The sequence below is a fragment of the Vombatus ursinus genome, unplaced genomic scaffold, assembly GCF_900497805.2.
Source record: "Vombatus ursinus unplaced genomic scaffold, bare-nosed wombat genome assembly UNPS02014945.1, whole genome shotgun sequence".
NCBI lineage: Eukaryota > Metazoa > Chordata > Mammalia > Diprotodontia > Vombatidae > Vombatus > Vombatus ursinus.
The window spans coordinates 22,422,634-22,439,421 of NW_020954723.1; the positions used below are offsets into that span (position 1 = coordinate 22,422,634).

Here is a 16,788-nt window from a genome sequence, read left to right on the forward strand (position 1 = left end):
AGATAGATAGATATATAGATAGATACGTCATCTGCATGGGTGTGATAATTGAACAGGTGAGCAGATAAGACCACCAAAAATGAGGCTAAATAAAGAGAAGAGACATGAGGAGAAAGCCAAGAAACATCCACATTTAGGGGACAGAAGAAAAACAATGAACCAACAAACGAGGCCAAGAAGGAATGATCAGACCAGCAGGTGAACAGAGAACCAGATGACAGTCATTTCAAGGAAGCCAAGGCAGAAGAGAGTGTTTTAGGAGGAGAAGCTGGTTATCAATAGTACCACATGATAGAGAATGGTAAAAGAGAATCACAGAATCACAGAGTTGGAAGGAACCCCCAATGTCATCTAGAATTTTAGTCCATCCTTCACTCGAACAAGAATCCCCTCTACAACATCCTGCACAAGTGGTCATCCAGATTTCACTGGGAGATCTCCAGGTATCTGGCAGTCAGATTACCTGCCCATATGTTTGGGTTTGGGTTGGTTTTGTTTTTCCATCACATCATGTTTCCTCTCCATACCTCAAAATGTCAATAACCCTTAAGTTCATGGGTGTCCTTTTCTCCCTCCACTGAAGCAGCTCACAACCCCTCTGTAACAATGGAAACAAAAATTCATCACCCAACCATCAAACTGGAGTTTAGCCTCTCTGAAATTAGATAGTCTGGTTCTCAGATGATGAACAAATAGTTCATCACTGTGTCTATGTTCTATCTTGATAGGGTCTGCCAGAACTTTGGTTCAAAAGCGCAGAGAGCCTTGGAAAACCCACTGCCATTTCTCTGGGCCTCAGTTTCTTTATCTGTAAAATGAGGAAGTTGGAGTAGAAGACCTCTGAGGTGCCACCCAACACTAATCTATGATTTATAAGTTATCTCCACAATACTATGAGCCATGGCAACCAAAAGCTTTACAGGAAGGAAGAGAAACTAGAAGGAATACTGTAATTCAAGATCAGGTATGAATGCCCATCTATGCCAACATATAGGAAAATAAATACCAAAGTGATAATAGAATCCCAGGGGAAAAAATAATTTCTTAAGACAGGAAAAGAAGCACATGAGTTCCAGTTTTATTTCTACTTAAATATTCTTTTTAAATTTTTTTTTAATTTATCCAAATGGAAGCTGACAAGGTTCCAAAGTGGTTCCTTATAGGAAAAGGGCATATATGGGGAAATGGTCAGGGGGCTAGAGAAGGCAAGAGAAAGAAGAGCCTAAAGACAGCAAGATAGAGATAGACAGGGAGAGGGGAAAACTGAGGCAATGAGAGTGGGGAAGATAGACTCCTACAGATAGCATTTTTCTCATTCCACTGACAGCCTAGCATCTCAGATCTCATCCGGCTTCATTGCTTGGTCATGTTCGGCCACTTTTACCCATTTTCCCTGTTGACACGGACGGAAAATTGAGCAATTACCCTTAAACTCCACTCTTTCAGATCACTCAGATTGCTATACTTACTGAATTAAGCCCCCAATCGCCCCAGGCTAGTAGTAGCTCAACTGGGACCATCCTTTAGGAATTGAACATTTTTGGTGGGGTTGGTCATGAGGCTTTATTTTTCCTATTAAATACACTGGTTGTCAATGTATTTAATCCTGCCAAAACATGTAACTCAGTATGCAAAGAGACAGGGTTATCCTCCTGAGTCCTAAAAAGGGAGGAGGGTGGTGTCACACAGAGGATGGCTCTGGGAGCCATTAGAAAGGTGGCCCTTATTTATCCTGAAGCACCTCAGTTTCAGGGTAGTACAGAATTATGCTACATTAGCAATGGCATCGTCAAGCCTGGGAATGATTAGGTGGGGTTTTTAGCCTATTTTCAAAGGCTTTCAACTTAAAATAAGATTTGGGGGCTGACAGTTCTCTTATAATCTGCATTATGCTTACAGGTAAAAGCTGTAAAATTTAGCTCCAATCCCAATTGTATACTTTGAGGTTGTTTCAGCTGAAACTTTTCTTTCTTTTCCTTTGGCAAATTAAGAATTTTTTTTCTTATTTATATGCCTACTAAACTCTCTTCTTTAACATGACAAACTCTATACAAATCTAAGTTGCTGTTTGCCCAAGTCTCATGGTTCTATAAAAGGTGTAAAAGACTAAAAATCATCGAATCGATCTCTTCATGTTTCATTTAAGAGATGAGAAACCTGAGGCACAGAGACCTTAAGTGACTGGATCAACGCTAAAGAGCTAGTTAGTAGCAGGGCCTGGACTAGACACACACAAAAAAAGTGCTAGCCTTTAGAGTTTGAGTTTGAATTCCAGCCCTCACACTTCCTTACAGCAGTGATCATGGGCTGGTCACATTAAGTCTCTGCCCCCTCAGTTTCCTCATTTGTAAAAGGGGGGTAATAATACCCATAATTTTTCCAAGGATCAAATAAGAAGTATATGTAAAAAACACTTTTTAAACCTGAAAGCACTGTATAACTGTCTGTAATTATTTCAGTCAGCTGCCCAGAGGCAGCAAGATGACACTGTGGATAAAGTGCTGGACTTGGAGTCAGGAAGACCCGAGTTCAAATCCAGCCTCAGACACTCAGTTTGCTCATCTATAAAATGGAGAAAATAATAGCACCTACCTCCCAGGGTTGTTGTGAGGATGAAACGAGAGATCTGAAAAGTGCTCTGCAAACCTTAAAGTGCTAAATAAATGTTAGATGGTGTCATGCCATTACAATCACTGCCTTCCACCAGAAAAACTAGTCTCAACTCTGCCACTGCCAAAGAGTCTCTACTCTGGCCAAGTCGCTTCAACTCTCCAGGCCTCTGTGCCTAATGTGTAACCCGAAATGTTTGATTGTGAAGGTCCCTTTGGCACTAACAGTCTAAGAGTCTAGGATATGATGCTATCATGGCGGCAGGAGCTCTTGAATTCCAAGTATATACAAGTTTTCACATTCAGAGGTTTCGGATTAGGGATCATGTGAGTTAGTCGGTGGAATTCTCCCTTTTACCAAGAGATTTGGGGAGGATGCAAGATTCTGTGAGTTCTCTAAGGTGGTGGGGAGAAGGTCAGAGAAAGGAAAGCTTAACATCCCTGGGAGTAAGAAGAAAGGTGCTACAAATCTAGGGAGGAAGGCATGATCTGCAAACTTGTTTTTCATGCATTTAATTCTTCCTCTATGGTGTGTTTCATTAGAAAGCTCCTTCCAAAAGGTCATAAGCCAATGTGCCCTGAATTTAATGTTGTTGTTTTTTTAACTTGCAATACTTCCTACCCTTGAACCCCTAAAAACTACATGTCAGCTTCTACAACGTTGGATAAAGTTTTCAGCCTGTTTCCAAAGAACCCAGTTGATCAGAAGGCTCACCTAATACCCAGAGCCATTCGCAAGGTTTTCAATGCCAATGATCTGTCCTTTTGAGCACTTCCCCTCACCCTGGCCAAAACCTTGGGGCTCCTGGATCGCTGTTACTCAAAGAGTTTAAGACAGGGTGGAATTGTTAGCCACTACGTTTTCCATCCCTATTGTCCTGCTAGTTTCTTAACAACTTCATTAATGTCCTGGCTCAGGACTCTGCCTTGACAAGCCCTTCAGCTATTTCTCTTGGTTGTTCCTGCTGCTGTCTTGGTGACTGAAATAGCAGATAGGACTACAGCAGAGAAGACGGGCAGATCAGAAACCTGGCTGGGGCCCAGCAGGAATGCACAGCTGCCAGGTCAGTGCTGGCAGATAAAAATTTCACACACATGTTAGGGAAACCAGATTTTGGAAAGTGAATTACAGGTCACCTTATTTAACAGTGTCATAAGGGACTATTACGAGGGTGGAGAGACTTGGCAAGTGAAAGGGTTTTGGGTGAAGTCATATAGTAAGATCTGGCAACCAGAAGTAGGCTTGCCCATAAGGGATGCCAGAAGTTCTCTAACTCAAGTCAAGCGGAAAGCTGGGAACCACAGGAAGAATTATGAGGATTTGTTCCTAGGTTTTTCCATAGTCACAGGGCTGGCACCGAATACCCTGACCTGTTGGATTTTTTATCTCACCTGGGACTCACTTTCTTTCCTTCTGGGCCTGGCACTTGAACCTAAATTGAGGCCCTAAAACTGTCAGTTTTCCCTTTCCTTCTGTGCCGTGATTCCCAGTGAACCTTGTATACAAAAAAGTGATCACCTCTGGATTTTTGAAGAGTCTGCATTATACGCTTTCTTATTGTATGATATAATCTCAAAAGATAGAAAAATAGACAAACAAAAAAATTAACGGATAGATGGATGACAGAAGCTTTCTCTATGCATATACATATATTCATGTGTATGTGTGTGTATGGAAATGTGTGTGTGTGTGTGTGTGTGTGTGTGTGTGTACAGAAATCCAATATATTATTTGCTAGCCAACTTTTCCTTCTTCCCTGGTGTCTCTGTTTCACACTTCAGATGCACCTTGGCTATGGTTTGGTTTCTTTCTTGCCTTTCTACTGTCACCCAAGGAACAGCTGTAGTAGCCCATTTGCCCATAGGGTGACTCACCTCCTCCATCATCAGATCCTTCCATGCTCTGCTGTCTGAGGCGCTGGCTGCTCCCCAACAGAAGGAGAAAAAAAACAGGAAAAAAAATTTCAAATACAGAAACGGAAAATGAAAATTCCTACTTTCCCTACTTTTTCTTGTTCCAATCCAAATAAGCCAAGAGTTTCTCATCCTCCCTCACCTTCAATTTGATTCAATCAAACAAACCTTTGCTATGCACCTAATATGGGTAAGGCATTATACTAGGTGTTAGGGATACAAAAATGAACTCATCTCTGACTTCAATTTACCTTGAAGGTAAAGGTCACAAAGTCAGACAACTAGTTTTTTACCTTCCACATTTAACTAGGAACACTTTACTTTGTGTGTGTGTGTGTGCGGCAATTGGGGTTAAGTGACTTGCCCAGGGTCACACAGCTAGTAAGTGTCAAGTGTCTGAGGCCGAATTTGAACTCAGGTCCTCCTGAATCCAAGGCCAGAGCTCTATCCCCTGAGCCACCTAGCTGCCCTCACTCAACACTTTACTTTCAATAAAATAAAGACCATGGGGGAAGATTTGAGTTGACAAACTATGAAATCAGACTAGAATAGAAACTCTCCTTTAATACAGCAAAGGTAGGGTGCAGGCTCATCATGCCTGTCAGTTTCAATGAGGCAGAACATACGGGTTTCATCTTAATGCCCGGTCTCACACTTCTAAGGAACAACCCCACCCATGCCAGGTTCTACTCTCTTAGTTCCAGAGAACAGCATGAGCTATGGCCCAAGATCAAGATTTGTCCTCCCAGCCCCAGAACACAGACAAATTGACACGCACAGTTTCCTAGAGTTATAGGTTACATGCTTGAGCCTCTAGTGTTCACTCAATATGGGTGTATCCAGTTTAAGAATACGGACTGTTTACAAAGGCACTAAGACACCGTTACATTCTGTAAAAATGTGGAAAACTTACTCTTCTACTTCTTCAGCAACCTTTCTTCCTGCTCTGTAATGATAAGAAAAGAAAGCGTTATTAAGACCCAATGGTCTTTTCTCTCGTGGGAGACAGGGTGTGTGTGTAGTGGGAAGACGTGTCAGGGAGGTCTAGTCAAAACAGGCACAAGGGACATACTGGTCACTTAAATGTGACTTCATTCAGGATCTACAAAGTTATCTTGGATGTAAATAAACTCATCTTTTCCTCCAAACGTGCCCATCCTCCCGATTTTCATACTTCTATTAATGAGACCACCATCAATCAACAAACATATTACACTGCATTCATATACCACAATTTAGTACCTATTAAGCACCTACGATATGCTAGACACCATCTACCCAATAACCCTGGGAATCATCTTTGACTTCTCCCTTCATCTTGTCCTCCCACACTAACCTGGCTGCAGAGAACTGTTGATTCAATCTACACAAAGTCTAGTACATCTGTTTTGCCATTATCCCATCCCATTGTTGCCTCCATCTCTAGTTCAAGGCTTTATCACTTCTTTCTTGGATTTCTTTCAATAGCCTCATAGCTGGTCTCTTTGCTGTAGTCTTGGCCCCTTTCGTTTTATTTTAAACCCAAGTGTCAGGATAACCTTCCTAATGCATAACTTTGACAGTGTTATCTATACCCTACCCCTGTCACTAACAGAATGAGGAATCCCCATAGCTGACAAAATAAAGTCCAAACTCCAAAATCCTTCAAGGACCTTCACAATCTATTTCCACTCTCTCCTTGCTTCCCCTCTTAGAATGCACTCTTTCTTAACAGGAAGAGTTTTCCTAGACTCAATTACCTAGAAGCAACATTGTGCACTGTATTATTGCATTTATTTAAATTCAGTTGTCTTTAGTGCTGTTTTCATTTTCATAACTGCAACCAACGTATATATTGTTCTTTGGCTTCTACTTTCTTTGCACTGTTTCACTTCATATAAATCTCTCATTATTTCTCTGAATTCTTCATGTACATTTCTCCTTTCAGTCCAGGTATATTACACTGCATTCATATACCACAATTTGTTTAACCATGCCCCCAGCTGATAGGCATATAATTGATTTTTAGTTTTTGGCTGCCATAATTAGTGCATATCCTGTCTTTGAGATTAGTATGTTTTGCTCAGATAGAAAGCATATTTTTGTACTAGCTGTGTGGCCCTGGTTAAGTCATTTAATTCTGATTGCTTCACCAAAAAAAAAGCATATTTTCTTTTAATGTTAGCATTTTTTTCCTTCTCTTCCAGATTTACCTTCTCTCCTGTGTATTTTCATTCCCAATCAAGTGTGCTTTCTTTTGTTTCTTTAGTGAGACTTGGCATCACAGATTCCAGTTTTCCATTCTGCCCATCATTTTGCTTTTAGGCCATAAATTCTGCTCTCCAAATTTGCAATTCTCTTTTACACCACTCAGGACCAATGTATTGTAGTTCATTGTTCTTCTCAAATTCTTCAGAGTCATCAAGTGTTGGATTGTTTTACTTTGTTTTGCAATGTTTATTCATTTTTATTGCCTGAACTAGAGGCCATATTTCCTTCTGCTGTTGATGTTTTCCATGTTGACTTATTTGTTTATCTTACAGGTCTTTCTTTGAGTTTTCCTCTTCCTTAGATCTTTGGGAATTTCAATCTCCCCACTCTCTCCTCCTTATTTTCCCCTATTGCTCACTTTCTAACTCCTTCCCTTCTGGTAATGGTTTCCTTGGAGGCTGGATCTTAAAGCAACTCAGCCACCTCCCATCACGGTTCCCCAGCCTGGGTCTCTGCACCAAATGACTTCTGGGGGAACAGAACTGGTCCCAGTCAGACGTTGGACTCTTTCCCTCAGGCTGAGTGGAGTACCAGACAGCTCCACCTATACACACATTTATACATTCACACACACACACACACAATGTCCTGTTTCAGTGTTCCATCTCATTCCCTTTGTTCCTCAGTCCTTTGGTCCAGCACTAGTAGTTCAGCATTATTGCACTACTGCTACTGGGTTGATTTCTATAGTTCGTATCTCTGAGGTTCTGGGAGGGGTGGGGAGAGTCAGGGTGTGGGATTGGGCTCTATTTCAAGCCCAGAACCATGTCCTTCCCCTTTCCCTCTATTCCTCTGCTCACCTGCAGATACCTCTTGCTGTATAGAACACTGGGGAAATTCCACAGCCTGAAGCCCTGATCTCCACAGCACTAGAAAGGGGGTTACTGAGGGGTGGGGCTGGTTTTGTTGCAAGTCCACAGGTGGGATGTTGGGTCAGTTAGTGCAGCCTCACTGCTGGTATGGCAGGGGGTGGGGGTGAGGTGGGGCTCTTAGGGAAGAGGTACTGTATCAGTTCATTTTTTAAACCTACTTTTGGGTTCCTAGTGTCCTAGACCATGGGAGATGGCTAAAGGTGCTTTATCTTTGACACATAATTTGTTTTAGAGAGATTTGAGAAGTCATAGGGATCAGGTTCCATCTTGTTTGAAACCAAAAGTTTGTATTTCTTCTTCTAGAAGCTGTTTATATCTTTTGATAACTTATCTACTGCGTAGTCTTTTAGCCTTATATATTTGTATCAATTCTCTATAGATTTTGCATGTTAGATTTTTATGATAGTAAATGCAGTTTTATTTTCCCCCCAATCCATACCTTTTCTTTAAACCATTCTAGTCTAGTTGCATTGGTTTTGTTCATTCAAATGGCTTTTAATTTTATGTAATCCAAATTATTTATTTTGTCTTTAATAATCTCCACTATCCTTTATTTTATTTAAAAAATTTCCCCTTAACTATATTTGTCAGAGCCTACTTTCCTTTTTTTTCTAATTTTTAAAAAAATTTGACCTGTATTTCAATTGAGTATCCATTCAGAATACGAATATGACATAGTATATGACATAAAACAGGAGATAGTGTGGTATAATGTATAGAGAGCTGGACTCAGAGTCTGGTAAACCAGGGTTCAAGTCCTCAGGCATATATGTATTATATAACTCTGGGCAACTGACTTAATCTCTCAGTCTCCTAGGCAATTATCCAAAACTACAAGCTGCAGAACATGTGCCAATTGGTAATAGTAAAAGGAATTTTCTCACTGGGAATTCCCTATACAACCACTGAAATCAGAGGTAGGGACAAAAGCAAATGTGTAAGATATTGGTGTATACCTATTTTCTGCCAAGTTGCTCTCCAGTTTTTCTGGCAATTCATACAAAGAGCTCCCCAGTAATTTGTATTCTCAAGTTTAGCAAATATTGGGTCACTGGGATGCTATACTCATACACTGTTATCTATTTTTAAATCAGTACCAAAGAGTTTTGATAATTACTGCTTTATAACATAATTTGATCTCCAGTAATCTGATAATTAGATCATCTTCATTTCCTTTTTTTGTTCCTTTTTTCCCTTAAAATTCATGACTTTATATTTCTTCATATGAATTTTTATACTTTCTCTATTCCTTTAAAGTTTCTCTCTTGGTGGTATGATTGACATAGTACTAAATATGTGGGTTAATTTTATACAGTAACATCATTTTTATTATATTGGTATGGTCTAGCCATGAATACTGAACAATCTCTCCAATTATCTCTAACATCTCTTTCTTAATTTCTATAAAAACTGTTTTATAGTTTGGTAGGTTAACTTCCACACAGTTTATGGACTTTGTAGTTATTTTAAATGGAATTTTTCTCTCTCTTCTATTAGTCATAGAAAAATGCTGATTATTTTCTGGATATTTTATATATTGCTTACTAGGATGAAGCAATTGTCTTGAGTAGTTTATTTTGTTGGAGAAACCATCATATCATCTTGCAAACATGGATAATTTTGTCTCCTCTTTGTCAATGTTTCCTCTCTTAATTTCTTTTTCTTGTCATATGGCCATAGCTAGCAATTATCATAATATGTCAAATAAGAGTGGAGAAATGAAGCATCATTGCTTCATCCTTGAACTTACAGAGAAAGTTCTAACTGTTTCTCTTACCACAAATAATGCTAGCTCTGGATTTGAGATAAATGCTGATTAGGGAAAAGTCCTTTCATATATCTGTTTTTAAGTGGTTTTTTTAATCCAAAAAAGGCCTTTTCTGTATTGATATCATCATGTGGCTTTTGTTTTAAGTGTTTATAGATTAGTTGTGCTAATAATTTTATTCATATTGAACTACGACAGCATCCTTGCCACACATATCTAACTGGATCATAATGAATATAGTGAGGTCCCAATCAGTGCAAACAATGAATCCTTTGAAGTTGTGGTATTTTTCAAATTCACACTGCATTCTCCATTGGGCTACAACCAGTTACCATATTTTAAATAATTATAACTTCAAATAATGTGGATTTGAATATATGTGACCAATTCAGGGGAATTATTTGTCAAATTAATTGGTACCTAGCTGTGATTTTTTTTAAAGATTGCTACAGTTGCCATTTCTATTGAAGCTACCACCATTCTTCCAGCCACCCAGGTTCAGAATCTCAGATTCACCTTTGCCTCTTCACTGTCCCTCACCCTACATATCTGATCAGTTGTCAAATCTAACTGATTCTACCTCCACAACATCTCCAAAATACATCCCCTTCTCTCTGATCAAACAGCCACCACTCTAGGTCAGGTCCTCATCAATTTCCCATTGGACTTTTGCAAGAGACCCCTCATCAATTTCTCTAGCTAAGTCCCTCTCCCCTCCAATCTGTCCATCATCCAGTTACAAAAAGTGATTTTTCCTAAAGTGTAGGTCTAACCATGTCACTATTCTACTCAATGTATTCCACTGGCTCCCTATTATGCCTAGGATCAAATATGGACTCTCTTTTTTGACATTCAAAGTACTTTACAACCTGGCTCAACCTATCTTTCCAGTCTTATTTCATATTTCTTCCCTTCATATGCACCAATGTCTAGTTCTTGCTGTTCTGGATACAAGACATTCCACCTTCCACCTTTGTGTCTTAACATGGCTCACCCCATGCTTGAAATACAATCTCTTCAACTTTGTTGAGAAAAATAGCTAGTTTTCTTCAAAGTATAGTTCATATACCAACTACATGAAGTCCTTCTGAACAGATAAAGCAATTTTAAGTGCTTACTATATGTCAGGTATTGTGTTAAGCAGTGGGGACAGAATTACAAGCAAACAAGAAAGTCCCTCCCCTCAAGAAGCTTACATTCTAACAGAGAAAAACAACACAGAAAGGGGTGCTCAAAATGAGGGGGTGGGATGGGAAGCGGGGGAGGAGATTGCTTAACATGGTGAAGAGCAGGGGAACCCAGGGATGAAGCCCAAAGCTGTAATGGGAAGTAGATGAGGATGATGGCTGGAGAGCAGGCAGTCTGGGGAGGAGATGGCAAGCAATATTCCATCCATCTGCTAACACCTTCCTCCCCAAATTTCTTCTATTTATTTTGTATATTTTATGGATATATACATGTTGTTGCCCAGAGCTAGACTTCACATTTCTCCAGGACAGGAACTGTTTCACTTTTGGTTCTATATCCCCAGCACTTTACACAGTGCCTGGTACTTAATAAATGAGTAGGTGCTTGATAAACGTTTATTGATTAATTAATTGATCTTTGCTAAATTTTGTTTAAAATAGTATTCATTAGTCCTATTTGTCTTTATCTGCTTTTTGATCAGCTTTATCCACCTTGGTTTGGTTACCAAGTCAATATTTATCTCAAAAAGGAGTTTGGCAGAATGTTTTCTTGCTCTGTTATTGAGAATAATTTATGTAACCTGGGCATTAAATACTCTTTAATCTGGATTTGGACTAAGAGGACCTGAGTTCAATGTAAGTTCTCCTATTTACAGCCTATGTGATCTTAGGCAAATCACTTAAGTACCTCTGGGCTTTAGTTTCCTCACCTGTAAAATTAGAGGGGCTTACTAGGTGACCTCTAAGGTTCCTTTCAGTCTTAAATTTAATAATCTACGGCTCTAAGAATTCACTTGTAGATATATCTAGACCAAAACTGTTTTTCTTTGACAGTTCAATTATTGCTTGTTTTGATTTCTCTTTCTGAAACTGAGTTGCTTTGCTAATTCAGGAATTTTACATTTTTAAGATATTTCTCCATATTCTTTTAATTTCTCAGCTTTATTGGCACATAATTTAATTCTGATGATTTTTATTCTCTAATAGTTGTGAATTCATCATGTTCATTTTTTTCTTGTCAATTTTTCCTTTTTTATTAAATTATTCAATGGCTCATCAATTTTGTTAGTTTCTATTACTCCCTTAATTAATCTTTTAAAAAAATCAGTGCAATAATCATTTTGTTTCAATTTCTCCTTTGATTTTCAAAATTTCTCCTTTCATTCTTATCTTGACACCGCTTATTTACTGATTTTCTTCTACTTTTTTAATTACATGGTCAATTCATCAATTTTCTTCATTTAATTAACAAATGCCTCAAAGTAGAGGACAGTAGAATAGTAGAATGGATAGCAGAAAGAGCTGGCCTCAAAGCCATTAAGACCTGGGTTCAAGTCCTGCCTCCAACATAATACCTGTTTGACCCTTGGCAAGTCACAACCTCACAGTGCTCTGGTTACAGAGCATCAATAACCTGCATCAGTAGAAGAAGTTCCCCCACCACCACCAGAAGTCCCTCAGTCAATGGAATCACAGGTCTAGGTCCTATCTCTACCCCTGTGTTTTTAAACCTTCTCTATAATTTATTATAGTCTCAGACAGTTGTCAGGGGCATTAAGAGGAAAAGTCACATATTTACCAAAGGTATGTCAAAAGCAGGGCTACAGTCAAATTTTTCTTGACTACAAAGCTGTTCTCTATCCACTGTTCCATGATACCTTCTTCTCTAACTGTATTTTCCCCTAGATGCTAGATCCCTGAAGTTTATTTTGTTTATGCCGATTTGATCCCAGCCTTTTGCCATAAATCCTTCCCTTCATCCTTTAGTCTGAATGGCATTAATCTGTCATGGCCCTTTACAAGAAATATTAATTTGGTTCTTCCTCCTCTCTGCTCTTTTCCCTTTAACATCTAATAATCCCTTCTCCTCTTCAAAGGCTTTGCATACAGACATTCTCTCTTTATTGTCTTGATAATTCTCACATGGTGTGATACTCACCCCCTCCTTATCCAGCCTAGAGAATGGGATTCTGGATCTTCCTCCCCGCCCCCAACTCCTCTATTTCCCATCTCTTTGCTGGCAAGACCTTCATCTGTGGAGCCTCAATCCCAGAAACATTGATTCATTCATGAAGGAAGCAGCATGCTGTGGTCTCAGTGCAACATCAAAGCATCCAGAACAAATCTAGGCCCTGTCACTCACTGCCTGCATTCTTTAGAATCACCAGATCATCCCTGTGGCCCTCAGGTCCCCAACTCACAAAAATGCATATGCTGGGTTATAAATTCATAGATTTATAGCCAAAAGGGAGCCCAGAAGGGCCATTTAGTCCACTGGCTCCCCTCATTTTACAGATGAGGAAAGCAAGGCATGGAGGAATTAAATGACTTGTTCAGGGTCACAAAAATAGTAAGTGGCAGAGCAAGAATTTGAACCCATGTTCTCTAGGTCCCAGGCAGCTCGGGGCACAGTGGATAGAGCACCGGGCCTGAAGTTAAAAAGACCTCATCTTCCTGAGTTCAAATCTGTCCTCAGACACTAGTTGTGTAACCCTGGTAAAGTCACTTAACTCTGTTTGCCTCAGTTGCCTCATCTGCAAAATGAGCTGGAGAAGGAAATGGCAAACCAGTCTAGTATCTCTGCCAAGAAAACCCCAAATGGGGTCTGGAATAGTGGGATATGACCGAAGTGACTGAACAACAAAAACCTCGAGCTTCTAGTCTATGAATCTAATAACTATTTCCAGTTGACTCCATCCATTCCTCACTTCTTTCTATATTCAGTTTAATAACTTCTGTTTCAGATCCTCCCCTTCCCAACTCCCCAACCTCCCTCTTTGAATGACATTCGTCTGCAACCATCCATTCAATTCTTCTTCTCCTTCTTCTATCCTTCCATACAGTTACTTTTGTTTGGCTCTCTTTTTGTGCTTGTTTAAGTGCTCTTTTTGTTTTCTCAATGGTCCAAAGACAAAGTGAAAGTTCTTTTAAAAAAATCTTTGTCCCTCTCTCCCCTCTCCTTCTCTCTCCCTTCCTATCTCCCTGTCCTTTTCTCTTTCTCTCTCCTTTCTTTTCTCTCTCTTTCTACCTCTCCTTCCCTCTCTCTCCTTCCCTTTATCTCTCTCTCTCTCTCTGTCTCTCTCTTCCTCCTCCTCCCCCCCCTTCTTTTCCCCCCAATCCTACTTCACTCAGGTCTGAAGTCTGTTTTTCTGACCTGGGCCAGTCTGTCCCTCCTTGGGGAGGCCTGGTGACCGTCTGTTCCTAGGGTACTCGGCACCATACTGGTGCTGGACTTAGCATGGTCACTTGATCAGCATTAGTATTACTGTAGCTCAAAACTCCCAATCTACCAGTCTCAGCCTCTGGAGCAGCAGGGACTACAGGAGAGCACCACCACATCTAGCTTTATGTTTCTTAAGGTTTTTTGTTTTTGTTTTGTTTTGCATATCAAATTCTCTGCTTACCTCAGGCTTTTACAGGAGGAATGATTCTAATTCCTCCCTTTTGAAAAAAAAAATCCACCTTTTTTCACTGATGATCAAGGAGTGAAAATGAAATCCTTTCAGGTCCAGCACAAATGTCACTTTGTCCAGGAAGCTTTCTGGAATGCCCCAAGATGGAAAAGATTTCTCCCTCATTTGATCTCAGAGCACCTTAATATTTTGCTAACACACTTACCATGTTCTAATTTGTATTATATTTATCTGTGCAATCTTATCTCTGGGACCTACTAGACTACAAATTCCTTGAAGGCAGGGACCATGTCTTATTTCTTATTACATCTCTGCCACAACTTGGAACAGTGCACCCACAGACGCTTACTGAATGAATAATCATTTTACAGAGAACAAAACTAAGGCACAGTGAAGCTAAATACATTTTTCAGTGTGAAATCTGGTTAGCAATAAATCCAATATTAGAAACCAGGTTTCCCAAGTTTCACCTGAGGTACTAACACATTTGTGTGATGATATGATATGTGCAAATATTATACAAATGTATTTTTTATAAATAAGCAGATTTTCAGATGCTCCTAAGGCTTTAAGACAGCTATTCGGCCTTGCTAGAGCTCCAGTCAATTCTCAACTCTCCAGTTATTTGTGGAGGACATGGGATGATATGGAGAATTTAAATCTATACATAATTGTCCAAACTTTATTTTAGGCATCAATTTTAACCTTCTCCTCTACCAAACGAAAACCGTCCCACAAAGTAGCAGCAGAATTGACAGATGAATATTTTACATCATTTCCCTAAACTGCCCTCTCTCTAGGATAAGGGGACCAAAGCCTAGCAAATGAGAGAGAGAGAAGAAAAGCAAAGGGGCCTGGAAAACCCACAAACACAAAAGTTGGAGAATCTACCTTTCTTGCTAGGACACGACACAAACAGATGAGTGGGTTGAAGCTTTAAGGGACTGGTAAATAGTAGCTCTCTTGTTCTCTACCCCAGCAAGCCCAGAAGTAATTCAGTTCAGATTAGGGATGCTTGTTCAATATTCAAAATGTAAAACATGGAGATTGCTGAACCAGCACTTTGAAAAGTTAATTAAATGCCAGATTTCTTTTTAAGAGATACTCCATCACTTGCTGATTGCTTTGGCCATTTTACAGAATGAAGTTTTAACTCTGTACAATGAAAGTAAATATTCTCCCCCACCTTCTGCTCCCTGGAGACACAGTAACATGATTGGCAATACATTGTCTTTTTTTTTCTCCCCATTCCAGCATGTTATATTCCCAACTTGGTCAGAAAGAGCCAAGTAAATGTAGCCGCTGTCATATATCAGTGTTTCTCTTTCCAGATAATGTTGCATCTGCTATGGCATAGGGTTATTTCCTACATCTATATGGTTCTCTAAATGAGGACAAACCTTATACTCTGGGCATCACAGCACCCATTAATCTAAGGTTGTGCATAATGTTATGAAGTCATTATTATATTAAGGATAATAATGATAATAACTGGCCTTTACTTGGTGTCTTAAAGTTTGGTAAGCACTTTACCTGTATTATATCAGTTTAGCCTCGTAACAACCCTAGAAGGTAAATATTATAGGTTTTCCTCCCTTTCTTATAGATAAGGAAACTGAGGCTCACACAGCTAATAAATATCATAGGTGAGACAGGAACTTTGATCTTCCTCAATCCAAATCTAACATTCTGTCTTCAATACTATGTTATCGTCTCCTAAGGAGGATGATCATTCAGATAAGGTAGATGGGAAAATAAGAAGTAGCAGAGAGATGATAATTATTAAATGAAGTACAATTTTGTTCATATTCCAATTTTTATTTTGATAAAAGCTTAATGGAAAGAAAGTGGCCACTGCTTTTTTCTAGAAAATAATTCTGAATTTTCAAATTACCATCAAGATATCACAGTGAGGGGGAAAGTATCCTTTCTCTTTAGAGACAGGCTAATTAAAAAATAAAGGCTATAACAGGTTATAAAAATTCACTTTGACAAAACTACTAAGCATCTAACTGCGTACAATGCAGGTGCATACATTTTCCTCTAATCCCTCCCACCTTCCAGTTCAGTAAACATGAACCATAAGCAAATCAACTCTGCCATTGTTCCTGGATAGGTGTGTCAATCTACTCCCCCTATGACATAACTCATCATTCCTGTAACACCAATATGTCCCTTTTTGACCCCCACTATCTTATACGTGTGATTTTCCCTATTTGAATATAAGCTCCTTGAAGGCAGGGGCTGTCTTATTTTTATTCCTAGCACTTAATATATGGCACATAGTAAACACTTAATAAATGTTATTTAATTCACAATCCCTATTCTAGAGAAGTTTATACTCTGGGGGCATCAATAAATATAGCACAAGTTAGAATACAAGTACATATGAGAAGCATCAATTGTTATAAGATGAGATGGGGGGGAGGGGAAGGCACTTCCAGCAAGGGTGGACCAGGGAAGGCTTTGTGGAGGAGGTGGCATTTGGGCTCAGCACTCAGATGGCTAGAGTGTCAACCGGTGAAGATTAGAGTAGAGGGCATTCCAGGCATGAACAAAGGCAAAAAACAGGGATGTATTGGGAATGGCAAGGAATGCTATTTAGCAAGAGAGCAGTATAGATGAATACTTAATGTTTTTGCAAACAATATTTTACATGACAATGATATTCTTTCACTGATAGGTAGTATGGAGATAGCCTGGGATTATTTTTTATCACTAAACCTCTTTTAGTTCTTTTGAATCACTTTTTTTTGGGGGGGGGGGGTTGGGCAA

General features: G+C 39.4%; 1 protein-coding gene across 1 annotated transcript in view; it reads right to left on the minus strand.

Annotated features, from left to right (window-relative positions):
• The window catches only part of IFT43 (intraflagellar transport 43), a 121,925-nt gene that overhangs the window by 29,784 nt on the left and 75,353 nt on the right, over positions 1-16,788 (minus strand). Inside the window, exons 4-5 of the mRNA XM_027844907.1 lie at positions 5,437-5,469; positions 4,485-4,531 (exon numbers count right to left, since the gene is read on the minus strand). Coding sequence (XP_027700708.1) covers positions 4,485-4,531; positions 5,437-5,469 — 80 coding nt within the window. The remainder of the gene's footprint in view (positions 1-4,484; positions 4,532-5,436; positions 5,470-16,788) is intronic.